This window comes from Camelus ferus, chromosome 18 (genome assembly GCF_009834535.1).
Source record: "Camelus ferus isolate YT-003-E chromosome 18, BCGSAC_Cfer_1.0, whole genome shotgun sequence".
NCBI classification, from domain to species: domain Eukaryota; kingdom Metazoa; phylum Chordata; class Mammalia; order Artiodactyla; family Camelidae; genus Camelus; species Camelus ferus.
Window position 1 is genome coordinate 7,902,189 of NC_045713.1, and position 27,090 is coordinate 7,929,278.

The following is a 27,090-nucleotide window of genomic DNA, read 5'->3' on the forward strand; positions in this document are numbered from 1 at the left end:
CAGGAAGGCACCCTTCCCAGCCTGGAGGCAGACAGGCTGAGGTCGTGAGTGCAGAGTAGGCCAGGCACACGGGCCTCACGGACCTGGGCGGGCACCGGCAGGAGGGAGGCCACTGTCACCCCATAGACCTTGTCGCGGTCAAGGAGACCAAAGCTCAGAGTGTCAGGGGACGTGCCCAAGGGCACCCACAGTCACCAGCCAGGAGGAGGTGGGGCTGGAGTGACCACCACACTGTCCCCACTCAGATCTTAAAGCAGGTGGCCACCCTGCAGGGCCACCACCACCTTTGATGTCACTAAAAGGTGGGTTAGTTTCTGGGTTCCCCACTTTATAACCGCTGTTGTATTCTACACCTGCATGTCCACCCTGCATGAGAGTCTGGGCTGCTGCAGTGGCGTGCCACAGCCTGGGCAGCCGGCAATACCCGGAAGCTCTTCCCTCTCAGCTCCGGAGGCCAGAGCCCGAAACCAGGGTGTCGCAGGGCTGCCGCCCCGACACCCCTGAAGGGCACTTCCCGCTGGCTCAGCTTCGGGGCACGGCCGGCGATCCCCGCAGCTCCGTGACCTGTGGCCACGTCTCTACAGTTTCCGTGTCGTCACCTGGCCTTCCTGTGTGTCTGTGTCCAAAGTCCCCTCTTCTTGTAGGGACACCAGTCACCGGACCCAGGGCCACCCTGTCCACTGTGATCTCTTCTTAACTGCTCACATCTGCCAAGGCCCTCTTTCCAAGTAAGGCCACAGTCATGGGTCTGGGGGCTGGGACTCCAACATACCTCTTGGGGGAAGGCAGCTCAGCCCCTCCCAACGTCCGGGTTAGACTCCATTCCGTGTCCACCTGCGCCTCTTCCCAGGCCTGAGTGAAGACAGTGGGAAAGAGCCTTCATCTCCACCACCCTCCTCGCCCGCCTTGGGGCCCCCTCCTCTGTGTGTCGGATGAGGAGGGGTCGGTTAGAGCAACAGCAAATATATCAGTGTTGCTAAAATCCAGTAAAATTTTAGTTTTACCAACACTTGAATTCCCCACATTCCACCGTCTTAAAATTTACATTTCTGTTAAGTTGGGCCATTTCTATGAAAGTGTGCAAGGATGGTAAGCAGTGCTCACCACGGAGCACACGCAGGGCCCCAGGTCACCAGGTCACTGGCACCAGGTCAGGAACAGACCCACGGAGCCCCCAGGCCCCTCTCCCCCGCAGCTCCCGCAGCGCTGACTGCCCTCTTGTTCCTAGCGAGGGGTCCCCGCCATGCCCTCACCACCCGCCATGGCTCATGTTCTCCCGGCCGAGTCACATTCCATTGTGTGAAAACCCCATTGGTGGACTTGTTTCCTATTTGAGGATATTTTAATGAACTGCTCTCAGCATTCAGGAATTTTTGCAGGACTCGTCCGGAGGGCAGGGCCGCAGCCGGAGTACGGGCCTGGTCTCGGGTTCAGCTTCGACCCCTGTGGAGCGGCTGTCCAGGGTGTCCGTGCCCAGAAGCATGTTCCCCAGCAGGGTCTGGGCCCTGGCTCGGTGCCAACGTCTGGGTCAGCCGCGCATACAGTCTGCACAGGCCGCAGGCTGTGAGCGCCCTTGTCGCTGAGGCCCAGGCCAGGCCTGCGCCCCATGTTTGGCCCTCGGGCCCTCACTCCCCACCGTTGTCCTGCTCTGGGCTCCTTGGTCTGGCAGCCCCACCATGTGGCCCTGGGGGGCCTGCATCTGCACGTCCTGGGCTGGGGCCGGCCCTGCACGGACACCCGCCTCGTACTTCTCGTCCGTGCAGCAGCCTGGTCTCCCCGAGCTCACATGCCGGGCCGTGGTTCTCGACCCCAGTGAGAGCTGCTCCCTCACCTCCTCAAGTCTGTTAGGAGTTTGCAGCTTCCGCTCCAGCCAGCAGCGGAGCCAGAGACCCCGGGGCTGACACGTCAGGAGGTTCTTTCAGGGAGAGGAGACTGGGGCTCAGCAAGGCTTAAACGCGAGCAGAGAGTGGTCATCGGGTCCCAGGCCCATCGGGCTCTCCCTCAGGCAGAGCCGCGGCTGTCAGGGCCCCTGGGCCCGCTGCACGGGGATGGGGTCTCTCCTGGGGAGGTGCCACACTGCCTGCTCCCCCCGGGGGCACTGCACGTGCAGAGGCTCTAAGTACCCGGGTTACCTTTGCAAAGAACAGGGCGCGCGCTTGCGTGCATGTCTGCGTCTCCCAGGGAAACCGTCCCCAAACAGCTGTTTCCAGGCCCAGGAATTCCTTGTGGCTGAGGTGCACACAACAGGCAGCTGCAGAAGTATTTGCAGGCCGAGGCAGTCCTTCCAGACACAGACACCTGAGCCTCTGTGCTCTGAGGCACTGCCCCCAGGGAGCAGTACCGGCCCGAGAGGAGGAGGTGCTGGAGGGAGGGTGCGTCTGCAGAGTGCGCGCTCGGGGCCATGGGGCAGGGGCCCCCAGTTGAGTGGGAGCCTTGGGCCCTCGTGGCCTCATGGACCCACCTGCCCCTGGGCCCTGCCACGGCCTCCCAGCAACAAGTATCTGGGGGAGTTGAGCTCAGCCAGGCATCCTCTCCAGTGTCCTCCTGGTGTTGGCATTTCCTCCAGGTTAGCGACGTGGTGGCCCCAAGCAGGCCCTGCCCCTCGCTGGGGCCCCCTCCACACCAGGGCCCCGTCTGGCTATCATGGGCACTGGCACAGGGAAGTCCACTTTCTGTGACCACGTGGGCTCCAGGGCTGTCACAGGGAGGGAGTCATAATGGACTTGACTCCAAGGGATTGTTTGTCTCTGGGACAGCAGTCCAATGCCGGGAGGCTACTGGCGGGGCTGGCTCTTCCCTGATGCCTCCTCCCCAGCTCCTCCCTCCAGGCCTGGCCGGCAGAGAGGCTACAGTGGGGTCTCTGTGGTCCCCACACAGCCACCTTGTTGGTGGGCCAGGGGTCCCATGCCTTGTTATCAAAGTGTGAGACTTGCATGCTGTTTCTAGTCATCGCTTTTACGAGGGGAGGATTTACGGAGGCTCTGATGGAATGCGGCGCTCCCCTGGCTGGCAGAGGGGGAGACTGGCCACGTCTGCATTGCAGCATGATTGCTGCCGCAGCCTTGCGTGGTAATTGCCTCTCCCAGATTAACGTGTAAAGAGCAGTTCTGTCGTCCACGACCCTCACTGGGTGCTGCTCTCCGGGACCAGTTTACCTGTGAGTTAGACAGTGTCTCTCCTAGTTTACCTGTGAGTTAGACAGTGTCTCTCCTAGTTTACCTGTGAGTTAGACAGTGTCTCTCCTAGTTTTAATCTTCTTTGATGCCCGTGCGATGAGCCGCATGGATCCTGTACAGCAGGGGCTGGGCTGTGAATGCGGAGCTGCCTCCTTTGCAGATAGGGTGAGGGTGAGGGTGAGGGTTGGGGTTGGGGTTTGCAGAGAGGCATCTGCTGCCTGGGCTCCTGGACTCCCCTGGGCCTCGGTGCCCTCACCTGTAACACAGGGCACACCAGGGGCACTGCCGGGCAGCCCACTTGGCTGTTTTCTCCCTGAGCCGCTGTGGGATTTAAGTGCAGACAGTGCAGCTGGCCTTTCTGCCTCTCTTCACGCCCTGCCTGGTCTCAGCACCCCAGCCAGTCATGAGACCCAGAGTCCTCTTCCTGCTCTCGCCCCGGGAGGGCCCCTCAGCCCCACATGCAGGACTGCCCAGTGCCCTGCGGTTTGTCCACGAGCCCTGGGTGTGGCCCTTCGACACTGTTACAAGACCCGTCTAATGTCCCCAGTCGGCACAGGGCCTGGTGGACCTGAAGGGAGCCTCGGGCTCCAAACTGCATCCCTAAAGAGGGTGGCGGGGGTCTGGGAACGTGTGTCCTGTCCCAGCTCCATGTGCATGACCTGAGTCCACGCCCAAGGCTCAGCCTCGGTGTGGGGCCGGTCACTCCTCCATTCCCTTGCTTCCTGAGGTCCGGGTGTGAATGGGGGGTTCGGTGCACAGCCGAGACCCTGGGGGCATCAAGCGTCAGAGCCCAGGGACTGCAGGTGGGCACCAAAGGCGACGATTCCGGAGAGGGGTTCACTGGTGATGACACGAGCATGGTGGTCGTGTCTGGTCCGACCTTCACCATGCTGGATGCTGGGAGCTGGGCCGGCACGGCCCCTGGGTGTGAGAGCGCACATGACATCCAGTTGCAGTGACGGGGGGTTGGGGTTTAATGGCTGCCTGCCCTCCCACCGGACCATGAGCTCCAGGGTGCAGCCACCGGCTCGTAATTTCCCTCAACGTTGTCGTAGGTGCTCAGCAAGTAGTTTTGAAGGAGTGAGAAAATGCGCGAGTGAACCACCGACCCAGCAGCGTTGGAAGACTTAGCCCACCGGGGGTGGTGCGTGGCTCGAAGCAGCAGCTGTGTCCACACGTGGCCCTGCTTGAAGGAGCAGGGTCTTTGAGGGCCGTCCAGGTGGCTGTGCGCGAGGGTGAACAGGAAACGCGCAGAGCTGCAGGGACGGGTGCCCCAGGACTGAGGGGCCTCCGGGGGCCACCCAGGCCCTGTGATGGGGGGGTGGAAGGGGCCTGGACGGGGCCTGCGGGTGACCCGCGAGGGTCTGAGTGTGCGCGGGGCTCTCCGACGACTGTGCCCAGGCCAGTCAGCGTTCCTGGTGCCTCTGCGGAGCCCGCCCCGAGCCACTGGGACGTCTCACATGGTCATTCACCTTACAGGCCCCCAGCGGTAGGGAACTTAGCTTGTCCCCATTTCATGAACTATTTTTTCAGTCAGAAAGCAATGGACTTTGTTAATTGAAAAACAACTAAGTAACACCCATGACAGGCTTTTGAGAGCACCTCCTGAGTTTGTCAGTGGCAGGACGAGGCTGGCAGCTCAGGGGGCCTCTGAGCAGAGCAGCCAGGACCCCAGCTTGGCCTGCCCGGCCTGTGGCCACCTTGGCCCCTTCCCAGTAGCACCACTGCGGGACAGCTGCCCACCTGCGCCAAGAGTAACTGTCCCGATGAGAGGAGAAGGCAGAAGCCCTTGAGGACAGAGGGGCTCACCTGAGATGCAGGGGTCTGTTGCCTGAGGAGCAGGATACTGGGCCTTTGGGAAGGGTCTTTCCCTCACTGATCCCTGCTTCACTCCCAGGGTCCAGGTATCCCCACACCCCACGTTGCCCCCTGACCAGCTGAGCTCTCCAAGCCCCCAAGAAATGCTGGTCCAGCTCTGCCCACTCAGGGAATCCGAGGGTCCCTGGGCCCTGGCCATTCGAGCCTTGAGGCCAGCACAGCAGTGCCACCCCCAATGCCCGTGGGCGCCTGCTCAGGTGGACATGTTGGGAGGGGTCTCAGTTAATCCCCAGGGCAGTCCCGAAGTGGTCATCCTCTTCACACGTTCACAGTACCCAGAGGCTCAGGAGGGAGTCACTGCCTGCTGCCCAGAGGGGTCAGCGCTGGCCTGGCTCTGCCGTGGCTCCGTGTGGCCTGGCATGGCCATCACATGGGGCTGCTCCTCTCCATGAGCCAGAATGGCCAGGGTGCAGGGGTTGCTCTGGCCCCCCCAAACCCCACTGATTTACCGTCAGCCAGAGCTGCGTGACTCAGGCCAAACACAGAGGTCAGCCGTCCTCTCCTGCTCCTACTTGGCAGCTGGGAATCCCTTTGCTTAACAAAGTAAAAGAAAAAGGAAGCTATCGACAGTTCTGTAACCATTGCAGAGAGCCTGGCAGGGAACTGAACAGATGGGAAACTCAGTAACAGAGGGTGGGTCTGAGCGTCTCCCAGGCCCCCAGCCCCGTGGACGCCCGCCCTGGCCGCCTGTGACAAATGGAGCTTCTGGAAAAGATTATCCCCCTTGTTCAGAACCAAAGCAAGCAAGTCATTTTTTCCGAAAACATTCTCCTGCACCAAGACGTCGAGAGTATCTTTGTGTTTTTCTCAGGCAGTGGGGGTCTGCGGGGCCTGCTGGTGTCGGGGCCGCGCTCCACTGTCCTGAAAGGGGCAGCAGTGGAAAGGGAAGAAAAGTCGGGTTTTCATTCCCTCGTGCTGGGTAGGAAACAGGTGGGGAGCCTCCTGGGAGCGCTTGACCATCTGGTTGTGTTTTACACCCCAAAGGGAAACTTGCAGATCTCAGATCTCCTTAGACAAGCCTGGAAAATGAGCTGGAATTGGCCCCCAAGCGCTGGATTTGGTTTGTTTTTCCTACTGGAGGAAAGACGTCACAGCAGCAGCCTTGGTGCTAAATGTTCAACCCACCATTGGGTAGACTCAGGCCCTCTTGTCAGCACCTCAGGCAAGGTGCTGAGCCACAGGGCTTCGGTACAGAAGGAGGTGCACCTGCGTTCAGGGCCAGGGTGTTCACTCCCCTCCAGTCCATTTCCCGGGCACGTCCACAGACACCAGTGAGCTCACAGAACGGGATTTAAAACATAAACTTTCAAGGAACTCTCTTCTGCCTTTTGCTCTTGAAGTCAAGTCTAAGTCATTGCAATTAATTTTAAATGAAAATGACTTCAGGCTTTCTTTATAATTACGGATTTTGAATTGTTTTTAAATTGGTTTTCATTAAATTGACCGGAAGTGGTTTGAGTCTCACCTGACTTAATTTTCCTACCCCACTATAGAAGTGACTTTTCTCCTGCGTCCCACTTTGAAGAGCAGTTGCCAGGGTCTCCTGGAGACCCGTGAGCGGGAGGGGCCTTGGAGGGTGAGGGCTCCTCATGGTCACGAGAACGGCAGCAGACCACCTGCTGGTTCCGACGCTCTGGCTGCGGGCGGCGTGGCCGGCGGGAGGGGCAGATCTGTGCCTGGGTAACAGATGCCAAGAACCCATCTTTGGGTGTGGTCATTATGAGTCCGTGGCCCCCAGAGAAGTCCTCCCAAAAGAAAACGGGTGGGAGACCACCATCCTCGGCCGAATCCTGGCATGGTACCCCCTGCCCCATCAGTTCTGGAGAGGAGGGCTCCGTGGCGGAGCTCAGGAAGCAGGTCCCTGCAGACCTCTGTGGCCTGCATGGTGCCCAGGCTCTCTGGCGGGGTCAGCTCTGTGGGGGCCCAGGCCCCTCTGCTGGGTCGGCACCCCCAGAGTCAGTGCCACCCAAGGGCTGGCGTCGTGGCTCAGCCGGGGGGCGGCCAGCTGGGCCTGTGGCACCCGCTCCCGGGTCTTGTGCAGCTGAGGGGCCAGCACCTTGGAGGGAGGGCTTCCACGGGGGCTGCAGCCACCCTCTCCGTGGAGGGCAGAGGCCTCCTCGGAGCTGGTGCAAACCACGGGCGAGTCCCAAGGAGAAGCAGCAGGGATGGGCAGCCACTGCCAGACCAAGCTTTTCTTAGGTCGGCTGGCCACCTTGGCCCACCGTGCGGCTACGCCGGGCTGGCTCAGGCCTGTGGGACAACATGTGGCAGCGTCCAGCCGCACGGAGCAGCCCCTGCAGACGTGGGGGCCCTGGCCCGGCCCGGCTCGGCTCCTGGGACGTGGCTCTCTGCCTGTGTCTCGCTGATGGTGGATCACAGCTGGGCCGGCTCCACTGCACCCCGTGCCCTCTCCACCAGGCCCGCATTGGCTGGTGCGTGGCCGGTCCACCGGGAGAGTCCCAACCGAGGACACCCCTGCATGTCAGATTAGGAGGTCTGTAACCTTCGTCACCCCCAAATCCGTGCAGAGGAGGCCGGCTTTTCAGGGACTGGCAGGTGAGGTCGTCCTCTGCTAAGTCCACGGGGTGCGGCTCCCCTCCCGGGAATCTGCTGCTGCTCAGCTGGCTGCGTGTCCTCCCTGTCAAGGTCCCTGATGCACACGCTCAGCAGGTGTGAGGAACGGGTGGGCTTGGCCACGTGCACTCGGGCAGCAAGGCTCAAGAGCTCACTGGTTCGGATCCGTCTCAAGGGCTACGGGGTGGACACACAGGGGCCAGAGGTTCTGAACAAGACAGGCGTGTTTAGCAACAAATCCCCACACCCGCAGGAGCCAGGACGTTGGTGCCCAAATTAGCAGGAGATACCGACTGCAAGGTCTCACTGAAGTAACTGCCAGACCCCCCCCCCCTCATCGTTTCCAGAAGGTCTGCCAGCCAAAACCCTGATATCAAACAGCTCAGTCTGTCTCCTTAGTGGCAGGGCGGCCGCCTGCTGCCATGTGAGTGGTGGAGGGTCAGGGCGGCCGCCTGCTGCTGTGTGGCTGCTGGAGGGTCACCCTGGGAGCAGGCTAATGGCTGTCTCCTTGCCCGCTCTCGGTGAGTCAGGCTCCACAGGGCCTTTCCGAGAGTGGGGAGATGGCTGTGTGTGTTGCCCGAAGCTGGCCCTGGATGGTAGCCAGAGCCTCGTCCCCTCAGTGGTGCCTGACCCCAGGATGTCAGGTCACCTTACTAGGACAAGGGTCTCTGTGGATGTGACAGTCAGGCCCTCGGGATGAGGCGGTCCCGTGGACTCCCGGGTGAGCCTGAAATGCAATCACATGTGTCCTTGGTTTGGACAAAGAGAAACCAGAGGATGGATGTGGTGACAGAGGCAGTGTTGGGGACCGAGGAAGCTGGAAGAGGCCAGGAGCACCCCCGGAACCCCTGGAGGGAGTGTGACCCGCCCACGCCTTGATTTTGGACTCTGGTCGCCAGAACTGTGGAAGGATAGACTGTCGTGTGGGGCCTTTTGTCATGCAGTTGCAGGACACCCGCACATGCCTCCTGGCCCCCTACACTTGGAACAAGGAGGGTCCATCCTGGGAGGTGGTGAGGGGCGGATGCCGGCCAGGCTGTCTGGTCAGTGTGCCTCACCCAGCCTTGCGCCTTACCAGCCAGGTGACCCGGGCCGAGTAACGCGGCCTGCCTCCTGGAGTGTGGGGCCGTCATGTGGGTCAGTGTGCGTGAGCAGGGTGCCCCGGCCAGCAGTCCGCAAACACTCTGGTTTCTGCTGAGTGGCTGTGACCCCTGCAGACGTGTGTCCCGGCTGTCCTCACACAGCCTGTGAAGGGTCCACTTCCTGCTCTGTCCTGCAGGGTTTGGGATGGTGGTGCATCTCCACCACACACAGAACGTTTGTGTGTGGCCCACCACCCTCTGGGCCTCCGTTTCCCATCTGGGCTCAGGGATCTCGGGGCCCTTCACTCTGACTAGGACACCTGAAAAGCCGTGTGACAGCTGTCCGTGCCCCGAGCAACCAGACAGCTGCCCTTTTTCCAGTATGACCTGACGATTTGCTGCTGTTTCCCTCCTGGTCCCACATCCCTGTTGGCCTCTGCATGGCCGGCCCTGTCTAGTGTGGCCCGCTGACCCTGCATCCCCGTTGGCCTCTGCATGGCCGGCCCTGCCTGGTGTGGTCCACTGACCAGGAGGCACTGGCTCGCCTGTGAGGGACTGGGAGCCCCTTCCCTCTCTGCTCATCTGGGGGACAGCCAGCTGGAGAGGGGGAGCACCAGCAGGTCTCTGCTACCCTAGGAGGCATCACTCCCGAGCCATCACTCCTGCCACATGTCTCAGAGGGCAGCCTGCAGAGGGCGTAGCCAGGCCGGGCCCATGCCAGCAGACCCTTCCCCACCAGCTGTTTTCTCCCGGTGTCCAGGGGAGAGAATGTGACCCAGCCCACTGTCCACCCCAGCCTCCCCTTCTCAATCCTGGGGCACCATTGGGTCGAAGCAGGGCTGGGGACCTGAACACTCGGCCCTGCATCAGGGCCCTCCATGTGTGAGCTGAGACCTCTCTCTCTGGCTGTGTCCTTGCCTGTGGGATGGGGACAGTTTGTGGTGGTCCTGAGGATTCAGGGAGTAGATGTACAGAAAGCACATAGCGGGGCTCAGCTCAGAGTGGGAGTCAGATACATGTTGGCTTTGATTCTTTCAAAAGTTTGGTGATAAGCTGTCAATTTACTCTATTTTTAACCGAAGCAAAGGTTTTCAGTTTCTTCCACAAGTTAAAGAACGCTGAGAAGCTGATGGTAACAGTGGGAACAGTCAAGGGGGCTGTCTGTGAGAGGGAACCTGTGGTTGTGACAGCTGTTATGGAGGGTACAGGGGCCTGGGACAAGCCTCTTGCAGGAATGAGACGCACTGGTGTTAACTTCCTCCCACTGAAGTCCCGGTCCTGAAAGCTCCCTGCACTCGGAGCAGGACCTTCCTTGGAGACGCAGGACAGTTCCTGTAGCCAAACCTCTGGGGCTGCCACACAGCCCTCCTGGGTCCCCTGGGAGCCCACACACCCTACCTGGTGGCTACCGTCTTCCGGCCGCACCAAGCCCAGCCTGGGGAGCTCCCGCACCCAGGTTGGTTCTGACCCTGAATGAAGTACAGACTTTCAGGACCGACAGCTTGAGCTGTGTCTGACTTTGGGGGGCCCTAAAGAAAGAGCCCAGGATTGGGTCAGATGCCCGGTTCCCAACCCAGGACTTGCCATTTCTAGCTGTGTGATTCTGCAAATGTTGCCTCCCCTTTCCCAACCTCCGATTTTAGTGTCGTCAGAACAGGGACAAGGCTCAGAGCCTTGAGGGCTCCCCAAGGACCAATCATGGAGCTCAAGGGCGGTGCACAGTGTGTATCAGAGTCTGCCTCCTTGGCTTCTGTGGAAACAGAGGTACCTTCTCTTTAAAGGTTCTGCGTCATTTCTCAAGATTGTAATACACTTCAGCATGACCGGATTGGAGGAACTAGGCTGAATTTCACAACCTTTCCAAGGTTGCTAAACCACTGTGTCCTTTGTGCTGCTTTGGTGTTGCCAACAATTCTGTATTTGTTTCCTGATGCTGTTACGAAAAAGAACTCCACAAGTTTAGTGGCTTAAAGCAACACACATTTATTCTCTGACAGTTCTGGGGGTCTGAAATCTAAAATGGAACTGCAGGCTATGGGCTTCTAGTGGTTCCGGAGGGAGATGGCTTCCTGCTGAGGAATGCATGCGCCCCTGGAAGCTGGGGAAGGAAACAGATTCCTCCCAGAGCTTCTTCTGTTTTCAAGTCTCCCTCTGCTTCTTTCTTGTAAGAACCATTTTGATGACATTGGGCCCACCTGGATAATCCAGGCTGCTCTCCCGTCTCAGGACCCCCACTCACATCTGCAGGGATCCTCTTGCCATTTAAGGCAGCATATGCACAGGTTCTGGGGATTCAGATCACAGGTCTCCTGGAAGAGGCCAACATAGTAGTCATTCTCACTTTAGTGTGAATAACCACAATCAGCTGTTGTGCTTCCTTCAGAGCTAAGGAAGTCCCTCTAAAGGAAGGGGGTTTGGGAGGGAGGGAGGGGATGTGAACATCCAGGAGGCTCCAAGAACTGGTCCCGAGTGGCCTCACCAGAGTTCAGCTGGCCTGGGATCGGAGGGTGTCAGGAGTGCTTGGTGTACCCCCCGGGGCCACCTTCCAGTGCCTGCTTTCTGGTGGTCTGTGGGGCTCAGTGTGACTGTCTGAGCCAGGTGGAGGCGTGAAGTCCGGGACCTCCCTGAGAGAGGAGTGGACCAGAACCTTCCTCAGGCCCTGGCCCTCTGGCTTCCACCAGGTGCTGCCTCTTCCCTTTTTAACCCCAGTCGCTGGGGCCACCTTCCACTTAGACAGTCCGCTAATCCCTGGTTTGTTTGCCTCATTCCTCAGCTGCTGTTTCACCGGAAAGTCAGCCTTAAAACCTTTTCACTTTCCTGCCGTGCAGGCAGGGGGCTGGTGTGGCTGGCCGACCTCCTAGGCGGTGTCGGGGGCCTCCAGGTGTTGACTGCCCCACTGTGGGGCCGTGGGCCACGGGATGCTCCTCCCATCCCTGGGTCCCCGGTGGTCTGGGTGCTTCCTCTCGGGCAGCTGGGCAGGACCATGACTTCTGGGCTCCATGCTCCAGGGGCTGTTCCGGGAAACGCTGATCCCTGGCCCCCATCTCTCCCACCCTGTCAGAGCCAGCTCTGGGCGCCCCACCAGCCCTGCGGAGTCCGATAGCATCTCCTTTCCACATTTCCACCGCCCCCCCCCCCGCCCCAGGAAGAAGACTGACTTGCCCTCCCGCACCTGGGCGCACCTTCCAGCAGGACACCTGAAGGAAGGAGAGGCCGCCAGGTGACCGGTTCAGCCGAGTACAGTCTTCTGCCGGGTGCCCTGGGTTCAGTACTTTTCCAGAGAGCTTTTCCCAGACGGCTGAGTCAGCGGCAGCGGCATATTCTCCAGTGCAGCCAGGAGAACCCACCTCCTCCCTGCCCAGTGCGAGGAAAGAAATTCCAGTCTCCCTGTGGGCGGGCACCGCTGTCCCCGCACCCCACAGATGCTTGCGTGTTGGCCCTGACAGGTGCCAGATGCCCCCACGGCAGGTACACGTGGCTCTAAGTCCCCTGAGCTCTCCCGGGTGTGCATTGGCCAGTGGGACACCCGCCAGGAGTTAAGCAGAGCTACTTTCTCGGGAACAGCCTGGGGGTGGAGTCACCAGGAAACCCTGAGGCAGTAGATGTGAAAGAACCTGGAACTGCCCTGGAACCTGGTCACAGAGCCTCCAGGAAGTGGCTGGGCTTTTCCCAGAGCAGCAGGGCCCAGAGCCACTTGCATTCCAGGTTTGTGACCTGCTCAGAGGTGAGGGCCAGGGTGAGAGAGGGGGAAAAGGCCAAGCACTGGGGATGGTGGTGGTGGTGGTGTACGACCCAGCTGGGAGGTGGAGGGAAGAAGGTCCACCAGGAGAGGCAGGCAGAGGACCGGGCCCCACACTCGCACCCAAGGGAGGATAGACAGGCAGACAGAGGGACGATCAGAAGGAGCAAAGAGGCCTCAGGAAGGCCGTCCACTAGACCTGCAGGACAGTAGCCACCAGCCACATGTGCCTATTTAGAGGTAAATTAACCTGACTAATCATGGAAAGTCCTGTTGGAACGCGCTAGGCCGGTGAGGGGAGTTCAGGCTGCGTGCAGGCCACACAAAAAGCAGGCTCAGCTACCTGGAGCCCCTGGGTAGGGTGGGGACGGCAGGTCCATGGAAGGCACAGGAGGGAGTGCTGTCCAGCCCCAAGTGTGGCCCCAGGGGCCTCTTAAAGCCAATAATTTCATACATTTTTATAGGTTCCTTGTGAAGGGCTCTTCTCCGCGGACTGGCAGTGACTTCTGACTGCCCAGGTGATGAGTGTTTGAGGCCCATATTTTCCAAAAAAAAAAAAAACCCTCTTAATTCCACAACAGACTGAAATAAGTCCAGGGATGTGGGGGGTAGGGTTTGAGGCAGACAAAATGCTGCCTGGGTGGGAGGCGTTCTGGGATCTGTGCACATGCAGGGCTCACAGAAGTTCTGCAGGGAAGAAGTCTCAAGTCTGCACCACCCTTTTTCTGGTTAAAGCGTTGAAATCTGTAGAACCAGTGTGCGTAGACAGCAGTTTCTCAACCAGTAATTCTCAGCTGAGTCAACGACCACGTTTCAACCTCAAAAATACCCAGCCCTCAGCGGCCGCAGACTCAGGGCCTTGGGCAGCACCCGGTGAGGGAGGCTCTAGTATTTGGTTCAACCTGATACAGGAAAACAAATGTGGGCGAGAGGAGGGCCGTGTCCCTGGTCTCGGTGGAGCCTGGGACGTGCCTCGCCAAGTGTGGGTCCTTGGCTTTGTGCAGGAATGAATTCAAGAGTGAGCCACGGCTGAGTAAAGGTAGATTTATTCAGAGAGATACATACTCCACAGAGTGCAGGCTGTTTCAGAAGGCAAGAGGGAGGCCACGAGGTGTGGGGGTTGGGTGCTCAGGTTAAAGTAAAAGTAGGTACACGCTCCACAGACAGAGTGCGGAGCAAGAGAGGCGGCCACGGGGCGCGGTGTTGCTGGTTTTTATGGGCTCAGCAGCTCCACATGCTAAGAAGTGGGAGGACCATTCCACCTACCCTGGGGAAGCGGCTGGGGCTCCCAGGAATATGGCCACTGCCCACTCTTTGACTTTATGGTCAGCGCTGGAGCTGCCATGGTGCCTGTGGGCATGTTATTCACCATGCTAATGTATTACAATGAGCATATAATGAAGCTCAAGTTCACTGGAAGTCAGATCTCCTGCCATCTTGAGCCTCGAGGCCGAAGGGGGGTTGAACCTGCTCCCATCTTGGTGGCGATTGCTGTAGCAGCACTCCTTGAATGGCTGTGCCCTGCCCCCTTCCCTCCTGTCTCAAATCCACAGTGTTTTTTTTAAAAATTAAATTTACTTGTGCTAGCATTTAAAACTCAGGAGAGGCCACAAGAAAGCCTAGACTCCATTCCCTGAAGTCTTAGACGCCCTGGCCAGTGTGGCCTTCACTCCTGCCAGGCGCCCAACTGTCCCGGGCCTGTACCTCCTGGCACCACCCCGCCCCCACGCCAGCCCCGTCACGGGCAGTGGGCAGCCTGCCATGTCTTCCTTTGTGGCTCATGCGGGGCCTGGGTGCAGGGCCAGGGTGACACCAGCCAGGGTCTGTCCCGGCATCACAAGCTTGTTCCTGGAAAGGCCGATTCAGGGGACATTCAGGGAAGCGCAGAGAAGGGGGTGTGTCCCTGCTAGGAGCTCTGAGAGCACAGGGAGCAGACACAGCTGGCCCTCCCGTGTGGCCTCAGGACTCAGTACCTGTGCGTGTTTAGCAGTGGCCTTGGCCGGCAGTGGGGCCAGGATGCTCTGAGGGTCCCAGCCAACTTCAGCTGTGTGCTGGGTAGGAAGGATGCGGACCGGGAGCTGGGATGGAAGAGTTACCTGGGGGTGGGGGTGCTGAGTCTTCTGTCACCGGAAGCATTCAAGCCCAGACCGGACGGCCTCTGTGGGGGAGACGTGGGCCCCTGATTCTCTGTGTTCCCCAGCTTGAGGAAGGTTGCGGGCATCCTTACGAGGCTGAGGGTCGATTCCCCTCTCTGAGTCTGGCCAGGCGCTGCCCCTGGCCAGACGGTCCCCGACGGTGGACTTCACGTAGGCAGCGTGTGCTCCCACTTGACTTTGGACAGAGGGCACACGTCTCAGTGTGTCTGCCTCCCGCGCCAGCTGAGTGCTGATGTTTACAGAGGGGCGTTCACCCTTCAGGAGAGCCCTGCACGTGGCCTCCTGTGCCAGGCCCGGTGGAGGGGTGAGTGTTAACCTCTAGGTGAGTCTGCCTCGCACTGTGGGGCTCCTTGCTTAATCCTCCCCACCCCAGGGTGACCTGAGTCCAGAGAGGGCCCAGCCAGACTCCTGTCACTCACACACTGCGAGGGGGCGGCCAGCCCAGCGCGAGAACAGCTGGTGGTCCAGTGGGGCTTCCTTGCGGCGGCAAGGGGCAGAAAACACTGCTGTCTGCTCGCCAGGTCGGGAGGGCCTGGGCCAGCAGAGGCCCATGCTCTGTGGCATCAGGAAGGCTTGCGAAGGAGCTGGCCTTTGAGTGGGGAACTTGCACTGAGAGCTTAGCCAGCAGTTCTCACAAATGCAGAAAGTGTTATGAACCACATGGGTGGAGAAACAGAGGGCTGCAGGCCTTGTCAGAGCCTTTACAGCGCTAATATGCATGGTTGAGACCTCAGAGAGTGGCACCATTGCCCAAACTCCAAACTTTGGCGGAGGCCTCCTTTTGTGCTGGGAGCCCCTGGGCCTGGTTGGGTGGGACACACATTTGGGAATGCTCCCCCACCCCCAGGCATTGTGAGACGCGAAGGGAAGGTCGTTCTAGGAAGATGGAGCAGCAGAGCGGGGGCCCCGGAGGAGGTATGGTGACCTCAGCTCAGCTCGGGAAGATGGGATGGCGCAGGGCAGCGGCCGAAACACCAGGGTGCTCTGAGGACACTGGAAATAGTCCCCTCGTGGACTTTGGAACGGGAGCCCACACCCCCCCAGGGGGCCCTCTGTCCAGGCAGCCGCTGGGCGGCGGAGAGCAGGTCGGGTCAGTTTGCACAACCTGAGCCGGAGGAGCCGTTCGCTCAGGGCGGTTCCTCTGCTGCTCCGGAGAGTCTGTCTAGGGGCCTGGATCTAGGAACTAGTTAATAATCAGTTTCCACGGTGCAGACCTCCCTCTGCGGCCGGCTTCAGGCTCCACACGAGGTCACCAGAGGTGGGCTGGGAACAGGTGCCCATCCCGAGATCCACCTGCAGACCAGGAACAGCCTCGAGAGCTCAGGGACAGTGGGTGGAGAGAGAGCCGGGAAGTCCTGAGCTCTGAGTATCTATCACTGCTTAAATGTAACTTACGTAGTTTAATTTTTAATGACAGCTGTGCTTCAACCACCGATCCCAGAATTCGGAATTTGACAGTCAGCTCCTGTGAGCTGGTGTGAGCCACAGGTGCCTTCTCCTGGGAGCCTTCCTTCGTGACAGACTCCTTCTGCTTGTCCTGTCTTCTGCAGGCAGACGAGGGAGCAGGAGACGCCTCCTGACTTCTTTTACTTCTCTGACTATGAGAGGCACAACGCAGAGATCGCTGCCTTCCACCTGGACAGGTGAGCCCCCACCGTGTGCTGCCGGGGTCTGAGCAATGTGTGCGGTGGGCCCTGCCACCCTCGCTGCCAACCAGTGGGTCCCCTGCTCCCCGCACTGAACAGGCAAGGACACCCGGGCACCGGAAGCAGGTGGCTTGCCCATAACCCATGCCACAACCGGTCCTGTCAAGTGCAGAGGGGTCCCTGCCCTTGTGGTGGTGTAACCCCGTGGACGTGCCCTGCTGTGTGCTCAACCAGGGTGGTGGAGCAGGCTGTCGGGATAAAGCAGAGAAAAGAGGAGGGAGCGTTGAGGGTCATGGATTTAACTCAGAAAATCGCAGGGTGTCCCCTTCTCTGCGGATGCCGAAGGTCATGAGTCTCACAAAACTGGGCCTTTCCCCCTACGATCACCTGTCTCCAGGCAGCTCTGCCCAGCAGAACGTGAATTGCTTTGGGGTTCCACATGCCTCTTGTGGCTCGGGAAGTGGGCAGGCGACCAACAGGAGGCCAAGCTGGATGGACTCACTCAGAGTTCTGGCCCCTCCAGGGTCCACGGCCTGGCTCTGGGTCAGCCTAGGGGTCCTGGGGGTTGGGAGACCCACCTTGGCCCTCAGCCTTCCCGTCTGCATGCGAGCCCTGAGCCAGTGTGGCTGGGGTACAGCACCAGTGTCACCCCGGCCAGTCAGAATGCAGAGTCCGGGCCTCCTCCCAAACCTGAGGTCCAGAATCCACATTCTAACACGGTCCCAGGTGACTCATGTGCTCATTCCGGTTTGCTGGGATGGGTTTTTAAAGGTCAAATCTTATGTGGTGGCAACAGAAACCCCCAAGTCGAGTTTCAGCAGTTTCCACGTCGAGAGCAGCCCAAGCCCAGGAAAGAGCCTTTCTGGGGAAGAAGACTCACCCGAAAACCTCAGGGCTGCTCACTGGGAGGGGCTCTTTTACACTGGGGTGGGGCGCGGGGGTGGGACGAGGTAGCCACGTGCCCGTGCCCCCAGCACCACGCGCCTCTCCTGCAGGACAGCCGCGCCCTGCCTTGGCCAGAAAGGTTCGCACCCGCCCTCTGTTTAATTAGCGGGCAGCAGCGCCTGGTTCAGAAAGAGCCCCACTGACAGCGGTTAACTTTAATTTTGTTTTAGGCTCAGCCCTGAGGCGAGGGTGTGTTTTAGTTGCCTGGGCACCTGGCAGGTAGACACAACACCAGGCTCCATCCTTGTGGGTCCAATTCTGCCCGTCAGTGACCGCTAGGCAGGCCCCAGGCCCCGACTGGGCCTCGTGGGCTAGAGCGAGGTGTCCATCCAGCTCCAGCAGGAGCAGCCGGGGCACAGAGGTAAGGACTCCTTTCCCTGTTCCTTCTGCCAGGATCCTGGGCTTCCGCCGTGTCCCTCCCGTGGCCGGCAGGATGGTCAACATGACCAAGGAGATCCGGGACGTCACGCGAGACAAGAAACTGTGGAGGACCTTCTTCATCTCCCCAGGTAACCTCGTCTCCCCGGGGACCACGTCTCCCCCAGGTGACTGCATCTCCCCGGGGACCTCATCTGCCCCCGGTGACCGCGTCTCCCCAGGGACCTCGTCTGCCCCCAGTGACCGCGTCTCCCCGGGGACCTTGTCTCCCCCTGGTGACCGTGTCTCCCCGGGGACCTTGTTCCTCCAGGTGTCCTGCACCCCTGTGTGTCACTGGGTTCGGCTACTTTTTCACTTTACTGGGAGCCACGCCCGAACTCTAAGAGCTGCTAGAATGGTCTTGCGCCATGACTGACTCCATCCCCAGGCTGGCACAGAGGTTGTTTCTACCATTTGTTTGTCTTAAAAGGCAAATGAGTTACTTTAGAAAACCCCAGCCTCCTGGGAGATCTCCTCCAGGTGGTCCAGCCAGAGGGCGCCTCCATTCCCTGGACTTTCCCCAGATTTAAAACAGCCCAGCAAGACCCTCACGTAGTGGCAGGGCCGTGCTGTCTCCCCTTCCTCCACGCAGCGCTGGACAGGGAGTGGCAGCTCCCCCTGGTCGCCGAGGGTGTGTGCGGGCCCCCTGCAGGTGGGTCCCCTGCACACTCACGTAAGATGAGCGCATCACTGAGGTGCTGATGGTGATGAGTGCCTTCGGGACTGTGTCACAGACCTTCAGTGCACACACATTTGTGTTATATCATAGTATCAACCTTGGGCGCACATGTGAACTGAGCCACACCCTGCGAGTTACCCACCCCAGCTTGGCTTGGGTTGGGCACTTGGGCCCCCCAGCCCTCCCTCCCCTCCTCCCTGGGCGCTCCCGTTGGTCCAGACCCCGCGCCGAGCAGTTCCCAGGCGCTCCCCACTCACTAGGCCCGAGGCTTGGGGCACTCCTACACCCGAGCCTCTTGTCACGTACATTTCATCTTGGAGCGTCTTGAGTTGACCCCTTGATGCCGGCAGAGCAGAGTGGAGTGGCGCGGCGGGGCCACCGAGACTGCACGGGCCCCTCCCACCCTGCAGGACTGTCTCGGTCACACCCGGCAGCCACCATGGCTGGTTCCTGCAGACAGAATCCACCTGGGGCCCTTGACAGGCTATGTCTGAAGATCTGCTGGCACCTAAGAGCCCAACCCCTGAACTCGCGTCCCGTGGATGTTCAGGTTGACACCCTCTGCACGTGTCTTAGCCATGGCCACGAGCTTGTCGGAGCCGGGGCCTACAAGCCCTTGATGGCATCAAGCTCCAGCCTCGCCATCCAGGCTCACTGAGAGCCTCGTGCGGAGCCCGTGGTGGGTGGGCGGGAAGGAGGACAGAAACCGCCGGAGCACGAGGATTCACCCCTTTCCTCGCCCACGTGACCAGGACGAGGGCCGAGTGACAGCCTGTGCTCCCGGATGGACTCTGAGGGCTTCTCGGTCGGCCTTGCCAAGCCTGCCCCACCGCTGCAGCTTGTACACCCCCAGGGATGGGGAGCTCATTGCCTCATGGAGAACTCAGCTCCTGTCCGCATGGCCTGAGCCATGGGAAAGGCTTTTCTCCCCAGAGAGCTGACCGTGGGCTCTTGTGCTTTCTGCCACTTGTCAGGGACCCCTCCCGTGGTCTCTCCAAACTAGATGCCCCAGCGCCTCCACCACCCACGGTGACAGCCACTGAGTCCAGGCTGGGCCACACCCTCGGGACCACCAGGCACGTGCCTGCTTCCTATCGATGTCCTTCTGCAGTTTTTCATCTCAAAGGTTTAAAGAGTGAGGTTGCAACATGCGTGGCTCCCCTGTTCCCACCCCCAGGTGTGGGGACCCCCTCGTCCTCCTGCGTTCAACATGGGCCTTGGCGTTTCTGTGCAGGGGCTCATCCCAGATCCGATAAAGGATGGACAGGCCAGGCACAGAGAAGTCCAGCACCTCTTAACCCTGAGAACATGCATGGTGTGGCCACTCGGGCTGGATGTGGCACTTTGCAGATCGAACCTGGTCCCACCTGTGCTCAGGCTCTGCAGCAGGTGGACCAGCGCCCGCAGCTCCCTCAGACCTCGACAGGCTGCAGCCCTGCAGCGGGTGTGAATGGGTGGGACAGTGCTGTCCCAACGCAGTGCTGTGCCCCTGCTGCCCGCCACAGCGCAGATGGAAGGTTCAGGTGTCGGCGCCATAGCAGAGCCTGAGGCTCGGTCAGCCCCATTCTTTCCTCATCCCCATTTTCAAACAGTTCTACTGAAGCCCAGGGCCTGGTGGGTTTTGCTGCACCTAGAACCGACCCCACAGTTGAGACGTGGTGACCGTGCCCGTCCCCCAGAGCCGCCTCCCGCTGTGCCCCCGCCTTGCCTGTGGTCGAGTAGGTGGCTTCTTCCTCAGGCTGTTGCAGGTGGAGGGCGGGTGCCAGGTGTGCCCCATCTCTCCCTTCATGCCATCTTGAGATTCATCCTCACCGCCCCCTGGACCTGCGTTTCTCTCCTGTTTCCGAGTCCTGTTCCACTGGACGGGCGTCCTGGGTTTCCTCTGTCCAGACTGCTGGTGGGCGTTGAACGGAGGGGACCAAGTAACTTGCCCAAAAGGAGGTGGAGGGACTGGCGTTTGCAATCTCGAGAAAAGGAAACAAGTCCGGGAAACGTGTGTTGGATTTCGCTTTTTCTGGCGCAGAGGGGCCTTCCTGCTGACGAACGGCTCAGGGTCCTCCAGGTGAGAGGCAGCTGCGGTCCGGGCCCTGGTGTCTCACGTACGTGTGTTGGGTGTGGGCTCCTTTCTGCAAACAGAAGACAGTCAGCTACTAGTATCAGCAGATGACCCAGCCAAGGCGCTGGCGCCCCACCTGTTGTCCCGCGTTGGGCCCGCTGGTCCCCGGCGCATCCCCGCGTGCGCGGCGCCGACGCCGGCATGGGGGTACGTGCCGACACTCGGGCTCCCAGCTCCCGGCTGCGCTCCCAGGCCGGCCGCCGGTTCGCCTGGAAGCCTCACTTGGCGCCGGAGGGCCTCACTTGGATCATGCTCTGGTGAGCCTCCCCTAAGTGCGCCGGCCAGCTCCCGCACGCGCCTCCGCCAGGCTGCCTCTTCCCCTCGCCCTGCTCTGTCAGCCTGCTCTGTCCCAGAAGCCTTTTAAAGTGCCTGGTTTTCTCTAAAGCCACGGGTGATGGGAGCCAGCTTTGATCTCCTGTTAGAAGACGAAATCCGTTCAGATTCGTTTATACCAATTCTGCTTGGCTGGCACTTCGGCCTTTGGAGCTTTGCTGGAGCCTTTATTCCACTCCCTTCCGCCTCCGGGGCCTGAGTGGCTCTGCTCCGGGTCAGTCGAAAAGGAGGACATCTGTGCGGCCAGTGGGAGGGCCAGGCACCCGACGGGGCCAGGGGGCCCTTCCTGCCAGGGCCGGACAGTCGGGCAGCCAAGTGGCTGATGCTGCGGGGCCAGTGACTGGAGCCCAAGGCTTTTAGGCCCCAAGTTTCTGGAGCACGTTTCTCATACTTTTCTGGCAAGTTCCTGTCTTATATCTTATACACACGTCCATCTGTGCGAACCTGTGGGTTTCTACCCGGGACCCATGTGACCCCCCAGAAACCCCTCCTGCCCCTCCAAGACACTCAGCCTCGCTCTTTAAATTGGCCCCTTTCCCGCTATGTCGGCCCGGGTCTGGCTGGGTAGTCACTGGGACTCTGTCCACACACCGTGGTCAGTGTCCAGTCTAAATTCTCACGGAGGGCCAGAGGGGTTCATATAGCAGAGCCCAGGCAGCCTCAGGCCCCTCCTCAGCGGCCCCACCACACATGACATCCCCACTGCTCTTAGGAGTGTCCAGTTTGGGCAAGATGGCACCACTGCAGCCTGCGAACATCCAAAACATTCAGAGGCAGGCCTGTCTGGACCCTCAGGGACTGTTAGGCGGGCGGGTGTTGGGACTTCTTGACCCTCGCAGAGACCGAGTTCCTCCCCTGGGCAGCCCATCTTCCCTGAACCCTCAGATGGTCAGAGGTTACCTGGGCCTGTCTGTCTTGAGTGTTGTCCCTGAGATGACCAGGACTCAGGTCCTTCTGCTCCTAAGCCCCTCCTCTCCCTCTGCAGGGCCCCTCACGCCTTCCCTGGATCACGTGTTTAACACTCGCCCACAAGGCCGGTGCTGCTGCGGCCCTAGCTCAGAGGAGACGAGGCACAGAGAGGGGAAGGGCTTCCCCAAGGTGGCACAGCTTGGAAGCAGAGAGGCCGGGGCTGTCAGAGCCCCACCCTGGATGTCTGTGTAGAGCCCGGATTTGGTCTCTGGCGAGGAAAAGGCCCATGAAATGCTGTCTTTTCACATGAACCCACCTAAAGCCGCTCAGCTGTTGGTTTAGGTGGGCGGATGTAGGGGCTCAGATGAGGACTTTGTACTGAAAGTGGAGCTGAGGTCGAGCCGTGTCGACACAGACAAGATCTCAGTCTGGTCTTTCCTCGATCCCCTGATAGTGACCTTTGGTTATGCATCCCGCTCTGGCAGGATGTGCAGGGCAGGGGCGCCTGGTCTGGGAAGGTGGCCATTCGCACAAATGGGAGGGGGCTTGGGGGTGGCGTCTGGGGCTCTGGCCCCTGTGTTTCTGCACCCCCAGGCTCTCAGGGGCTCCCCACCAACAAACAAAGTGACAAAAGAGAATACGGATTCCATCAGTACACGCACACCCATGGACGCCTGCTGGCCGATTAGCTGGGCCGGGAGATGCTGGTGGGCGCTTTGCAAACCACCCTTCCTTCCTGGCATGCACGTCACATGCTGTAAATCCAGCTCGTGTCATGTACAGTTCAGCGGGTTTTAGTTGTGCAACAGTCACCACTATGATTCCACAACATTTTCTACCCCCAAAAGGAACCCCCATCCCTGTTCAGAGTCACCCCAGTTCCCCCACCCTGGGCCTGGCAGCCACCAACGTTTCCAAGTGGATCTACCTGTTCCCGGCGTTTCCTCTGAGGAATGTCTGGCCTCGTCCACGGGGCATCCTGTTCGTGGTTCATGCACGTGGTAGCAAGTGTTGGTTTGTTCCCTTTATGGCGAGGTAACGGTCCGTTTTGCAGATGTACCACAGTGTTTATTCCCCATCACTGGTGGGCACGGGCTGTTTCCAGTCTCTGACTGCTGTGAATAGTCTGCCGTGAGCATGGTGCAGGAGTCTGTGTGCAGACGTGGTGTCGTTCCTCCCGGGGGTGCCGGGGGTGGACTTGCGGGCCCCGTGGTGATGAGGAGCCACCGGCCTTTCTCGCAGCGGCTGCACCCCGGCGCTCCCACCCACGCCCTCGGCAGCACTTGTGCCGTCGTCCCTCCGGTCGGAGCTCCCGGTGGCCGAGAAGCGGCATCTCCTTGGGGTTTTGACTTGCGTTTCCCTGGCAGTTGATGGTGACAAGTGGCTTTCTGTGTCCACGGTGGCCATTTTTACGTTTTTCTGGAGACGAGCCCTTTGGACTCTTTGCCCATTTAGTACCGGCTTGTCTGTCGTTTTATTACTGGGTCGTAAGTGTCTGTACGCGCAGCTACTGGGTCGCACCTGGCTGCAACGTGCGGGCATCACCCCCGTGCTGAGCTCTTTCTTTTCGGTACAAGGGCCTTTTTCAAGCCACTGAACAGCCGTTAAGCATCACTCCAGAGACTCCAGGCCCTTGGTTTTGAGGGGCCTGGAAAGAGCCCAGGGTCAGAGCTGAACTCTAACTCCCCACCACGCTGTGTGGCTCCGCTCTCTGTGCTGTGGGGTTGGAGCAGGTGTCCGAGGTCGAACGTGAGCGCGCAGGGGAGCCCTGCCATGGGAGGGACAGTGGGACGCAGGTGCGGACGTGGCTGGGCAGGATGGATGTCCGGAGGAGTGGCCCACCCACCACAGGTCCCTCTGCCCTCAGCCAACAACATCTGCTTCTACGGGGAGTGTTCCTACTACTGCTCCACGGAGCACGCACTGTGCGGGAGGCCGGACCAGATAGAGGGCTCGCTGGCGGCCTTCCTGCCGGACCTGTCACTGGCCAAGAGGAAGACCTGGCGGAACCCCTGGCGACGCTCATACCATAAGCGCAAGAAGGCAGAGTGAGTGGGGCTGGGGTCCCAGGGTTCTGACTTCCATGGGGTCCTGGGGGGCCAACCCTGCCCGTCTGTGGCCGAGAACAAGCACAGGGGTCTGGTCAATGGCCACATGGCGTGAGGTGGGGCTAGACTGCACGTGTCGGGATGGATGACCAGAGGGCCCCTCACTCTGGGAACAGGTTGTGTCCCTGCAGGGGTGCTGATCTGCCTGCCGCTGGGGTCTCTGCCCTTGGACGTGGTGTCAGACCCCTGCCCTTCTTGCAAGAGACGCCCTGTTCTTCCAGCCGCAGAGATGTCCTCGCTTGTGTGGTGTCCAGGCCCTGCTTCTTAACAGAGACCCTCCAAACGCATGGCCTCCAGGTGGTCTGCCTGGATCACCTCCCAGCCCCATGCTCCTGCAAATGCAGCCTCCGCTGGCCACTGGCAGGCGCCTGTCTCCAGGCGCTTTCCTCCGTTCCATCCTTGCTGCCCGTGAATCCACTGCCCCGAGCTGGGCAGCCCCTGGGGTTGGCCTGGGCCTCCCTGTCCATAGAGGAGGAGCCTGGTCTTCTCACGCCGGCTTCCTGCAGGTGGGAAGTGGACCCCGACTACTGCGAGGAGGTGAAGCAGACGCCCCCCTATGACAGTGGCCACCGCATCCTGGATGTCATGGACATGACCGTCTTTGACTTCCTCATGGGTACGTCTGGCGGCCGCCCGGGAACCCACCATGGTCCTGCTTGTGCTCAGTTGTTCCAACTTGGAGGCCACACGGGGGAGGGAGGGGACGCTTCTGAGCCGCATGCGGCTCCCAGCACACTTGTCCCCACAGGGAACATGGACCGCCATCACTACGAGACCTTCGAGAAGTTTGGGAACGAGACGTTTATCATCCACTTGGACAATGGAAGAGGGTGAGCCCTGGTCTTGCTCTTCCGGACACAGTGAAGGGCTGCCGCATCCCCGCCCATCTGCAGCCCAGACCAGACCCCAAAGACCCCTCTGTGTGCCGCAGGGCTCCGGCCAGTCCTCCTGCTGGGTGTAAACAGGGCTCCGGTGCGCCTGTGAACTCCACAGCCTGGAGAGGCTCTGGCCAAGGAGGGTGGGGTGGTGAGGCATGTAGGAGGCTGGGACGGACACCCTCCCTGCCCCGTCAGGAGGGCCTGCAGCCACTGCTGGGCGGCCACTACTCAGTCCTGGGCCACCGGGAGAGTGATCTGCTGATGCAGGGCGGGGAAGTGGGTGTGTGCAGGGGACTCGCCCCTCCAAACGATCAGATGTGCAGGTACCCAGAGGCCTCAGGGGAATCAGCTCTGGGCACCTGGACAGTTACAAGTGTGGGTCACTAGTTCTGGCTGTAAAAGACACCCCTGCAGCTGGGCCCTAGGCTGACCCACCCTCAAGCCTCCTCTACCCAGCCTTCCTGGGACCCTTCGTTTTTGAGCTTCTGCTCAGCCCAGTGGCCAGACCTCTGGCGGCTTTCAGGGGCCCACCTCTGGGGCTGGGACAGGAGGGGCCAGGCCACACTGCCCGGCCTCCACCGGCTCTGCAGCCCGGCAGGGCACACACAGGCACTGCCTGCTCTGGCGCTTCTGTCCCCGTGAGGTGCCCATGCGTGATGTCTGCACACAGCGGCCCCTGCGTGGGGCCTCTCCACCGCTCTGCTCTTCTTCCCACAGGTTTGGGAAACATTCCCACGATGAGCTCTCCATCTTGGCGCCTCTACAGCAGTGCTGCAGGTAGGGCCCTGCCCCTGCCCAGGGGCCCCACCACCTGTGACCCTGCCACTGAGCAGAAGGCAGAGCCTCCCATCCCCCACTGGCGACTCACAGCCCCTACCTGGCCAGACCCGACACCCCTCCTGGGACCCCAGCTCCTTGTGACAGCCCACCTTCAGAGCAAGACACTGAGGCCCAGGGTCCCAGCTCTCCAGACTCTGCCTCCCTCCATGGGGCTCCCAAACCCATCCCTCCTCTGGAAGGAGGCTGTGGGGGGAACCCTTTGCACTGGGCTGGGGGCACCTCCGTGTCTGCCTGGCCCAGACAGATGTGAGCTGAGTGGGGGCCGCCTCCCTCCTGCCCTATCTGCCTGGACTCACAGGTGCACTGCTGGGCCCACCCAGGCACCGTCCTGCGAGGCGGGACCCTCACCCAGGGCCTCAGAGAGGCAGGGGCCTGAGCAGGCCGGGGCTAAGCCGGGACCCGCTCTCGGGGCGGAGGAGGCACTGGTTCTCAGCTGGCGGGCCTGACCGCGCTGTCCCTGCAGGATTAGGAAGTCCACCTACCTGCGGCTGCAGCTCCTGGCCAGGGAGGAGTACAAGCTCAGCCTGCTGATGGCCGAGTCCCTGCGGGGGGACCGTGTGGCCCCCGTCCTGTACCCGCCGCACCTGGAGGCGCTGGACCGGCGGCTGCGCGTGGTGCTGCAGGCAGTCAGGGACTGCGTGGAGAGGGACGGGCTGCGCAGCGTCGTAGAGGACGGCCTGGACCCCGGGCACAGAGTCTCCGCCGGGAGGTAGTGACCACGAGCCGCGGCCGGTGCCGAGGGACGTGGGAGGCTGGTGAACTCAGGGGCCACCAGGCTGCCCCGGGGACGCCAGGGCCCTCGCGGCAGGTCCACGGGGCACGTCTTCTCCGTGTCCAGACCAGAACAGACCTGGAGGGCGCGTTTCTTGCCCACGGACAGAGCGGCCTGGCGGCGGACGACCCACCCTTTTTATATGGAGAGGAAGCCTTTATCTACTATTTTGTATTTATACCTGGTGTAAATGTACATAAACGGAGACGTCTATGCAGACCCCGGACCCCTTCCCGAATCACGGAGGCCACTCCGCCAGCGGCAGGGTCGCTGTGACGTGCTCCCACGTGGGTCCGACCTACAGCAGAACCTCTCCTTTCCTGGGGCTGAGCTCCAGGGGCTGGGACTCGTCACAGCTTCCAGAGGCTCCTGAGGGCCCTCAGGGACGCACATCGACAGACGAACACCGCAGGGTTTCAGGGCTTGGCCGCCGGGCTGTCCGTAATCTGACTTGCTCTGGAAGCTGTGTCCGTAAGGCACACTGCTACAGGCCGGGCCGCTGGGGTACCTGCGCAGAGTTTCCATGGAATAGTTTGCAATGTGGTAAAAGTGCAATAAAGATTCAGCAAGTGTGTGCAGGGGCCTGTCTGGGGTCTGGGTCCCTCACTCCCTGGCGCTCAGCTGCCCACCCGCCAACCCTCCAATGCCGGTCCTAGAACCGGGCGTGGCCAGGCGCCGGGGCTGAAAGAGGGGCCTGTTCGGCTCCTGGTTGGGCCATGCTCGGGGGCAGCATGGAGTCTCCACAGGCCTGGCACCACGGGCACCCACGTCCACCCGGCAGGAGCCAGGACAGCGGTGGCTGGACCGGCCACAGGGACAGCAGCACAGGGGCCGTACTGAGC

General features: G+C 60.7%; 2 protein-coding genes across 15 annotated transcripts in view; one reads left to right on the plus strand and one right to left on the minus strand.

The window, feature by feature from the left end:
- The window catches only part of FAM20C (FAM20C golgi associated secretory pathway kinase), a 40,230-nt gene extending 13,401 nt beyond the window's left edge, over positions 1-26,829 (plus strand). The window contains exons 4-10 of the mRNA XM_006173219.3: positions 16,156-16,248; positions 17,590-17,705; positions 23,518-23,698; positions 24,265-24,374; positions 24,507-24,588; positions 25,354-25,413; positions 25,940-26,829. Coding sequence (XP_006173281.3) covers positions 16,156-16,248; positions 17,590-17,705; positions 23,518-23,698; positions 24,265-24,374; positions 24,507-24,588; positions 25,354-25,413; positions 25,940-26,189 — 892 coding nt within the window. The 3' untranslated portion in view covers positions 26,190-26,829. The remainder of the gene's footprint in view (positions 1-16,155; positions 16,249-17,589; positions 17,706-23,517; positions 23,699-24,264; positions 24,375-24,506; positions 24,589-25,353; positions 25,414-25,939) is intronic.
- LOC116657485 overlaps positions 26,404-27,090 on the minus strand; it is a 32,618-nt gene continuing 31,931 nt past the window's right edge. For all 14 annotated transcript variants that reach the window (XR_004312596.1, XR_004312595.1, XR_004312594.1 and 11 more), the window contains one exon: positions 26,404-26,756. Coding sequence is in view for 9 of the 14 variants with exons in the window: in XM_032459796.1 (XP_032315687.1) it covers positions 26,459-26,756 (298 nt within the window). In the remaining 5 variants the exon portion in view is untranslated. The remainder of the gene's footprint in view (positions 26,757-27,090) is intronic.